This window comes from Chiloscyllium plagiosum, chromosome 7 (assembly GCF_004010195.1).
Source record: "Chiloscyllium plagiosum isolate BGI_BamShark_2017 chromosome 7, ASM401019v2, whole genome shotgun sequence".
NCBI lineage: Eukaryota > Metazoa > Chordata > Chondrichthyes > Orectolobiformes > Hemiscylliidae > Chiloscyllium > Chiloscyllium plagiosum.
The window spans coordinates 33,797,303-33,806,958 of NC_057716.1; the positions used below are offsets into that span (position 1 = coordinate 33,797,303).

Sequence of the window (9,656 nt, forward strand, 5' to 3'; positions counted from 1 at the left end):
AGTTTGTAAGACATGATTTCCCACACACAAAGCCATGTTTACTATCCCTAATCAGTCCTTGCCTTTCCAAATACATGTACATCCTGTCCCTCAGGATTCCCTCCAACAACTTGCCCACCACCGACGTCAGGCTCACCGGTCTATAGTTCCTTACCACCCTTCTTAAACAGTGGCACCACCTTTGCCAACCTCCAGTCTTCTGGCACCTCACCTGTGACTATCGATGATGCAAGTATCTCAGCAAGAGGCCCAGCAATCACTTCTCTAGCTTCCCACAGAGTTCTGGGGTACACCTGATTCGAGGCTGAGAGAGACAGATTTTTAACCAGAAATGGGATCAAGGGTTCTGGGGAAAAGGCAGCAAAGTGGAGAGAAGGATTATCAGGCCAGCCATGATCACATTGAACAGTGGAACAGCCTGGATGGGCTGAATGGCCTACCCCTGCTCCTCTGTCTTATGGACCACCATATAAGCCTGATCCGACACATTCAGGGATTTGTGGATATTCATTTGAAGGTTCCTCATTTCATGTATGCCTCTCGATATGATCTCATCGTGTGGGAATGCCTTTGCCTTGTGAACCTCCCCATATTAATCACCGTATATTCAGAGTTAAATTCCATTTGCCACACCTCTGCCCACCTGACCAGTCTGTGGTTATCCTCCTTGCTGCCTGTTTTCGTCTTGACTGGCAAGCCTTTAAGTCATGCCCCTTATATTCAAGTCTAAAGAGTACCATCTCTCTTGCCCCCCGCTCCACCGCCCGCCGCCCCGAGTGCAACCCTGTGGCTTACTGGGCCATCTCAGAAGGCAGTGATGAGCCAGCAGCACTGCTGTGGGTCTGGAGTCACGTGGAGGCTAGGCCAGGTAAGGCTTCCCTCATAAAGGGCATTCATCTGAGCCTGACAAGTTTTCACAGCAATTAGACCTTTAATTCCCTCATTCTCATTAATTCAAATCCCACGACCTGCTGCGATGAGATTTGATCCCCAGAACATTGCCTGGCTCTGTGTCACTGCCTTCACCTCCCCCTACCCCCCCTGCAAAACCACTCACTGGTGGATACGCCCCTACAACTTAGGCCATCCCCCACCTCCCTCACTGTCTGCGGGAGCAGCACCAATCCCACCTACCCCTTCCCTGAAGAACACCCACCGAGAGCACTCCCCAGCCTCCCTAGGGGTCACGATCACTCACACACCCCACGTTACCGCGGTTGATGAATTTGGTGTTGGCTGACTCACCTTAAACTGTGCCTCTGGTGAGCCCGTGATAATCACCATCCTCTCATTTGCCTCGGGTCCCTCGGGAGGAGCGATCTGCGTTTGAAACCAATCCAGAGAAGATGAGGGTCATCTGCTCGAGCGCCGCGTCCCCCCTCCCCCACCCCCACCCAAAGGTCTCAGACAGGTGACACGAAGGAAACTGAAGTTGAAGCAACAGTTTCCTGGACGGGCACGGGGACAAATGGGGTTGGAGGGCGTTGGAAAGAGGGTGGGCCACTTTGGGCCCGTACCAAGACCTGTCTCCATCCATAAGCATGAGCGAGCTCCCCCACGTCGATCCCTCAGTGCGCAGTGAGTGGACAGGACTATTGGACTGTGGAAAGCATCACCTAAGAGACAGTGAGTGACCAAGTGTAAGATGTGGGGGAAGCAATGCAAGTTGGCACGCTGACATGGGGAAAGGCCAGTTCCCGAGCCACACTGGAACACCAGCAAACAGGCCATTTGGCCTGCCCTTCAGAGACTGTCGGTCCAAAGCCTTCTGCAACGGAGCGTGGCTCTAACTTGACTACCCACTCTCCTCCTCGACGATACATTCTAGTTCAACGTCAATGGGATGGAGCAGAGATTGTTCACAGTGGAGCCATTGGTTAAATGCTAAGAAAAAGAAAAATCGGGAGAGATTCGATACTGATGTGGCCGAAAGTTGAAAAGGTTGAAAAGAGAAACAGAAAGTCAACCGACCAGTTAGCTTAACACCGGAGGTTGGGAATGACTAGGATCAGGCTCCTTCGTTGAGGGTAGATGGGTGACAGGACCCGAAACATTTTCAGCGGATTTGTAAACAGAGTCTGATGAACTCGGATCAATCATTACTTGTTTCTCCAAGGGGTAAGTGGGGCGTGGATAGGGTGAATAGACAAGGTCTTTTTTCCAGGGTGAGGGAGTCCGACTAAACTAGAGGGCTTCGGTTTAAGGTGAGAGGGGAAAGATTTAAAAGGGACCTAAGGGGCAACTTTTTCACACACAGGGTGGTGCGTGTATGGAATGAACTGCCAGAGGAAGTGGCAGAGGCTGGTACAATTGCAACATTTAAAAGGCATTTGGGTGGGGACATCAAGGTTTAGAGGGATATGGGCCAGATACTGGCAAATGGGACTAGGTTAATTTAGATTATCTGGTCAGCATGGACAGGTTAGACCGAAGGGTCTGTTTCCGTGCTGTACATCTCCATGACTCTATGAGTAAAGACCAGGCAAATTTCTGAGCATGTTATTTACTGGGCCTCCAGAAAGCAGGTGAGAAAACCCGTCCTAACAGATTGTATATCAAAGTCCAAAACAATGGAAATGATGGAGAGTTACTGACCAGTTTCTAAAACTGGTGGAACAGCAGCAGAGAGTGAGTCGGGATTACGGACAGAGTGGCACAAGATTGTAAGAAGGGGTGCCCTGCAAGGATTCATGCTTGAATACTTCCTTTTAGTTTAGCAAGGAACTACAGACTGGGATAGAAAACCACATATTAAAAAAGAACTGCTGATAACACAAAATACGGTAACCAATGTAGAACTGTGGGTAGTGACATAAAATTACAACAAAAGGCACTGATAGATTAGCAAAGACTGCGGGACATCTGCAGTCAAGTTAATATATTTATCCAATCCTATCTTCAGTCCCATTCCCATCCATTATACGAATGGGCAAAACTGCACAATGTTAGGAAGATATTTATTCTGGGGGAGGCAGGGATTAGATTATTTCAGATTAGATTCCCTACAGTGTGGAAACAGGCCCTTCCGCCCAACAAGTCAACACCGACCCTCCGAAGTGCAACCCACCCAGACCTATTCCCCTACATTTCCCTCTGACTGATGTACTTAACACTGCGGGCAATTTAGCATGGCCAATTCACCTGACCTGCACATCTTTGGACTGTGGGAGGAAACCGGAGCACCCAGAGGAAACCCACACAGACACTGGGAGAATGTGCAAACTCCACACAGACAGTTGCCCGAGGCCGGAATTGAATCAGTGTCCCTGGCGCTGTGAGGCAGCAGTGCTAACCACTGTGAGGCTGGGAAAAGACCCCATGGTCAAATGTCAAATGTTACTGGATCATTTCGGAAAATGAGCAAGAAAGGCTTATTGGAATGCTGATCATCATACCAAGGGGGCTTGAGAGGGGGAGAAGTAGTCATGTTTCAGCAATACAAAACCACAGTTAGACCATAACTGTAGCCAATGTGCTCACCGCCTCACCTTATTATATCCAAATAAACCCAGACTTAACAGAAAAAACAGCAAATAGAATTGACACAAACCAGTGTTTGTACTGCCCAGATTTTAAACAGCGAAGGGTGATTTGAAGGGAAGCAGAGAGAGAGAGTGGATTGGGGGGGGGGGGGGAAACAGTTTTAATTTAGTAAGTACAAACAGACTGGGGGGGGGCAAAGTTTAGAAATGAGAGCCAGCCCTTACAGGAGCGATATTAGGGTCCACCTCTAACACTTCAGGGTATTTGTTGCTTGAAATGGTGGTGGATACTGGACTCGTTGTAAATTTTGAAACTAAGCTCATCAAGGCCATGATAATGAAAACCATGAAGGGATATGGCCATTTGGAGTTAGGCCACAGATTAGAGAGACTGGTTAAACAAGCTTGAGAGGTAGAACAGCTTGCTGCTGATCCTAAATCAGTGGTGAGGTGGTGGCTCAGTGGTGAGCACTGCTGCCTCACAGCACCAGGGACAGTGCAAGGAGCTCTCACAACCCAGAGACCAGCCAAAGTCAAGTACAAACCCCTCACCCCAACAAAACACGGCCTCAACCAAAACTACATTCTTACACACACACACACACACACTAATGGCCATTTCTGGCAGCATCTTGAAATTAACATTACGGATTCTCTCTGCAAATGCAAGAGAATCACTGGATTCCTACTCAACCCCCAATCCCACCCCTCCCCACCACCACTGCCACCACCACATCTGAAAAACATGCCCTCACCCACACCCCGGGCAACATTCAGAGACCGATCATCGGATAAACTCGTCTCTTTGGGAGGCTCTGGAAGCGGGATATTCAAAGTCTGGGCAGAGAATGAGAGGGGGAACACACACTGTGCTTTAATTGTGGCCTGGGAGGAGGGGGAGCAAACACACACACACACACAGGCAGCACTTTGTTTTTGAGCTGTGTGCTGATCCTGCCTCAGGCTCATCCCACAGACCCCACCCCCCACACAGCCCCACCCCAGCTTTTAAATTAGCCACACTGGGAGGTCCGAGAGCAAGGTTTCCTGACAAAGCAGTCGCCACACACACGGTGTTTGTCATGCCCTCCATCAATATGCTGGTAAAACAGAGAGCTAGTCACCAAGCACAGTCGAGACAAAGCTCTCTCCCCACAGCCCGAACCTCCCCCCACCACATCTCTCAAACTGCAAAGGCAGTTCACACAACAACAAGAAATGCAGTCCTTTGCCGAGGCGAAAGGCAGGCTATATGCAGGGGTGTGCTGGGGAAACCTCCCACACAACACCGTACAGCCGTTATACTGCTGCCCACACCAAAGTCAGTGATTCAGAAAAACACATCCCATACCCAATGACCAAACTGACTCACTTGGTCACAGCTGGCTGTGACATTCAGGGATTGTCACTCAAAGGCTGGAATTCCTAAGTGGAGTGCAGCAAACCATTTGGCATTTGGCAAACACCCCTCCTGCCAACGCACCGCAGACACTGCTACATGACCCTGGGCTGCTAGGTCCCAGTCACTTCCCTTACACAGACACTGAATAATGGGCATGTGCTCCTAGGCCCCAGTCACCTCCCGACCACAGACACTGCTATATGGGCCTGGGCTCCTAGGCCCCAGTAACCCCCTTATCACAGACACTGATGCATAGACCTGGGCTGCTGGGCCCCAGTCACTCCTCTACTACAGACACTGATGCATAGGCCTGGGCTCCCAGGCCCTAGTCACTGCCCTACCAAAGATATTGAATAATGGGCCTGTGCTCCTAACCATCCACAAGCTCTGCCTTGCTAAAATCCATCTTTCTCTCAGTCCTGGCTCCTTTCATTTCAAAGGGGTCTGTGAATCTCAATCAAGGTCGCAGGTTCAAAATTTGGCCAAAGGATTGCCGTCAGGACTCGCTCTCTTTTACATCGATAAAGGCCAGCGAACGGCAGGCACTCAGGAAACAGGGCACTGACAACACGCAGAGTACAGTCACACCACATAATCTGTAAAAACAGCTGCTGAACAGGCCGCTGACCCAGTCCCATCTGAGGCCAATGTCCCTGAATCTGGTCTGTGTTCTCCTTCAAATATAAACAAACATTCAGGAACACAATAAGGCCATTTAATGAGATCATGACTTCTCTGCACTGTGACTCCATTTACCTGTGTTGTTCTACACTCCTAATCAATCCCAGTCTGGTGAACTGATCCAAGGGTTCACAGATTTCTTGGTAGCCAGTTCTAGATGTGTGTGGCAAAATCGGTTTCCCAAATTCATATCAGGTTTTTTTTTACCCTATCAAATCCACATTTTTAAAAAATTTGTTCACGGGATGGGGTCGTCACTGGCATTTATTTCCTGTCCCTAGTTGCCCCTTTGAGAAGGTGGTGATAAGCTGACTTCTTGAAACATCGCGCTCCCTGTGCTGTAGGTGGACCCACAATGCCGTTAGGGAGGGAATTCCAGTTAAGAAATGGCAATACATTTCCAAGTCAGGATAGGGAGTGGCTTGGAGGGGAGCTTGCAGCTGGTGACGTTCCTATGTATCTGCTACTCTCGCCCATCCAGATGGTGGTGATCGTGGGTTTACAAAAGGATTTAGATCACCATTCAGTTGCCTGAATGCAAGGGCACACAAGCTCAGTCTCTCCAACCTGTCCTTGTCATGCTCTCGGCTGGCTCTGGCCTAACTCTGTTAGATCATAGTTTGCCTAAGTGCGGAAACAGGCCATTAGGCCCAACTAATCCACACCGACCCTCCAAAGAGTAACCCACCCAGACCCATTCCCTGACATTTACCCCTGACTAATGTACCTAACTGAACACAATGGGCAATTGAGCATGGCCAATTCACCTAGCCTGCACATCTTTTGGATTATGGGAGGAAACCCACACAGACACGGGGAGAATGTGCAAATTCCACACAGACAGTCGCCCGAGGGTGGAACCGAACCTGGGACCCTGGTGCTGTGAGCCACCGTGCCGCCATGGGGAAGCTCATGAGGGAGAGAGTTGCAGAAAGATATGCCCATAGGGATTAACTGGTTCAATGAAGGCGAGAGGAGGTTAGTATGGAGTCTGCGCAGACCCAGTTGGGCCGAATGTCTATGCATGACAATTGTGTCCTAGCTTCTAGTGAATCCTGTTCACAGCGTGCCATTAGTGGCTAGTCTCTCAGCACCAGGGACCCTGGTTCGATTCCACCCTCAGGTGACTATGCAAACTCGACAGAGACATTCTCCCCGTGCCTGCGTGGGTTTCCTCCGGGTGCTCGGTTTTCCTCCCACACTTCAAAGATGTGCAGGTCAGGCGGATTGGTCATGCTAAACTGCCCATTGAGCCCAGGGGTGTGCAGGCGAGGTGGATTAGCCATGGGAAATGCAGGTTTACGGGGATAGGGTGGGGAGTGGGTCTGAATAGGATGCTCTTCAGAGGACTGGTGTGGACTCGATGGGCTGAATGGCTTGCTTTCACACTGCGGGGATTCTATGATTCTAACAGAATCGTTTAGCTCCGCTACAGCAGAATGGGTGGGACATACCAGGGGGGAAAGTGAAGGTTAAAGAGGAGCTTGCTTGGTTTCTGGGCCAGGAGCCCCACTCCGGGACTTTAATGGAGTGCAGGACTTTAATGATCGGTAAATCCTTTGGATTGGCTGGCGACAGACAAGACAGTGAGTGAGTGCCGTGGCAGTCACAATCGAGTGGTAGGGGGCAGTGTAAAGGAGGAACAAGAGTCATTCTCACTCTGAGGAAGGAGCCATCGTGGTTCAAGAAGGTAGGCCCCTACCACATTCCCGTAGAAAATTAGAGACAGGCAGTGGAATCAGTGACAATCACTCAGGCCTGAGAATTGAAGCAGGAGAGCTGTCCTATTTTGTTCAGGATGAAGCCAGCCTGTCCCCTGCTCCTCAGTGGGAACTGGAATTGGCCATTCAGCCCATCAAGCCTGCTACCTACTCAAATTATGGATGTTCCTCAATTCCCTACTTAACCATTTCCATTCCACGCCCTCTTTACGTGGGAAAGAGGCCACCCACCACCATCTTGAAAGTAGCAGCTGAGGTTGCCCTCACTCTCCGCATTGTAGTCTTCTGCAAGGGGGGGGGAAAGAAGGGCTTGGGTCTGGGTCACTCCACTGCCCTTCAAATCTTTCCATCCTCTCAACTGAACCCAACTTCATCCGTCAGTGAGGCAATGGTCTTCAGCGCCCATACCAATCACAAACGCTGGGGCTGACTCGTTCCAAACACATCACTGGTCTGTTGTCACCAGTGACATTGAGGGCTGGAGAGGGTGGGGGAGAATACTGAATAAAAGACCCTGTCCTCTCCCCACTCCCCCAAGGAAATCACTGTCTGTCACATAAAACATTCAAACGTTGTAAGGCCAGTACCAAACAACAATTCCTTTTCGATGGTCTCAGGTGGGTGATCAGTTTAATCGAGAAGCAGGCGATTGGCTGTTCAATTCCATCGTTACCTTCCTGTAGCAGTACACCTCCAAGCCCTATACCGCTCGCAGTGGTGGAGCTAAAACTGGTGCGGTGGTTAATGCTGCTTTTAAATTGTCAAGTGCCTCCTGGCGGTTGTTCTGTCCACCGAAAATTTGTGTTCTTCTTCAGTAAATCAGTGCGCGGGGGCCCACCCGTGCCATTTTCACCCAGCCTCCAGAGTAGTGGGGAGTGGAAGCGTGTGACAGGGACCCACCAAAGCAAAGGGCCATTGGTTTTCGGAGACACCTACCTTGATCGAGGCCCCGGCGAACTTGGACAGCTGCTTGATTTGCTGACCTTTCTTCCCGATGATGGCCCCCACGGCTTGGGTCGGGATGAACAAGTGGACGATCTCCTGCTCTGATGTCTGCTGGGAAGGATGACGACTGATCAGTGTCAGGGAAGGGTGGAGTGGGGAGAGAAAATAAAAACAACAACAACAAAAAACACACAGTCGGATTCCCTCAAAAACAGGAGGTCAGCGTGAACTATCCAAGTTGGAAACGGTAGAGGTCGAACCGGTTCGATAGCTCGTGCTTCCCAGATCAACCAAGGAAAATCTGCCCCCCTTCCCCACAACCCCACACCTCCCCACCCCCACAACCCCGCACCTCCCCACCCCCACAACCCCGCACCTCCCCACCTCAGAGGAAAGCTGGGGAGGGGACTGAGCTACTTTAAGTCAACACCTCTCTCCGTGATTAATATCCAAATTGAACAAAACAGGTTTCTTTCTTCCGGGGCTCCCAGTTTGTCGAAGTGAGGACATCTGCTGGAACTGACCGACTGGCGGAGTGGACATGAGGTTCAGTGCAAAGAAGCAGGAGGGTGATTCACATTGAAAGACAATACAAAACAGGGGGTACAATTCTAACAGGGCTGCAGGAGCAGAGGTGTTCATTGACACTGAAGGACAGTTGGAGCCAGCGGTTAATAATGCACACAGCTTTATCAAGAGGGGCGTACTGTACAAGAATAAGGAGGGGAGGTTGAACTTATACAAAGACACTTGTTAGACCTCTTTGTGCCACTCTGTAGGGAAGATGTGCAGAAGTGATTTACAAGCACAGTTCCAGGTTTGAGAAAGTTCAGTTATGAGGATGGGGATTGAAAAAGTTGGGACTATTCAGCCTGGAGAGAAGGCAGCAGAGGAGATTTCGTAGAGGTTTTCAAAAATCATCATCAGCTTGGACAGAGTATTATAGGGAGAGCCCGTTCCCACTCGTAAAAGGAATGAGAACGAGAGAGCATAGATTTAAAATAATGTGCAAATGAAGCAAGGGCGATTAAGAAAATACTTTTATCCAGGGCGAGTAATTAAGGTATGGAACGTACTGCTTGGAAATGTGTTGGAGGCAGGTTCAATTGAGGCATTGGATGGGGAAAAGACTGGAGATAATAGGTAGCACTAATAGCACCAGATAATAGAACCAGTGTAGGCAGGATGGGCTGAATGGCCTCCTTCTGCACGATGACAAATCTGTGAACTCAGAGTGAGACTGTAACCCACAGCATCGCATTGGGATGGACACACACACACACAATATGGAGCAGCTAACCATGCAAGACCCCATTATGAGGCCACAGCACACTCTGGGCTGGCAGTGGTCTGAGGGACACACAGCCATAAATCAGAGAATACACTGTGTGTGTGTGTGTGTGTGTGTGCGTGTGTGCGTGTCTG

At 49.9% G+C, this 9,656-nt stretch overlaps 2 protein-coding genes across 5 annotated transcripts in view; both read right to left on the reverse strand.

The window, feature by feature from the left end:
- Window positions 1–9,656, reverse strand: part of LOC122551460 (sentrin-specific protease 2-like) — a 425,299-nt gene that overhangs the window by 54,641 nt on the left and 361,002 nt on the right. The window lies entirely within an intron of this gene.
- LOC122551888 (insulin-like growth factor 2 mRNA-binding protein 2) overlaps window positions 1–9,656 on the reverse strand; it is a 147,202-nt gene that overhangs the window by 3,252 nt on the left and 134,294 nt on the right. The window contains exons 12-13 of the mRNA XM_043694461.1: window positions 8,223–8,339; window positions 1,246–1,320 (exon numbers count right to left, since the gene is read on the reverse strand). Of these exons, the coding sequence (XP_043550396.1) occupies window positions 1,246–1,320; window positions 8,223–8,339 (192 nt within the window). The remainder of the gene's footprint in view (window positions 1–1,245; window positions 1,321–8,222; window positions 8,340–9,656) is intronic.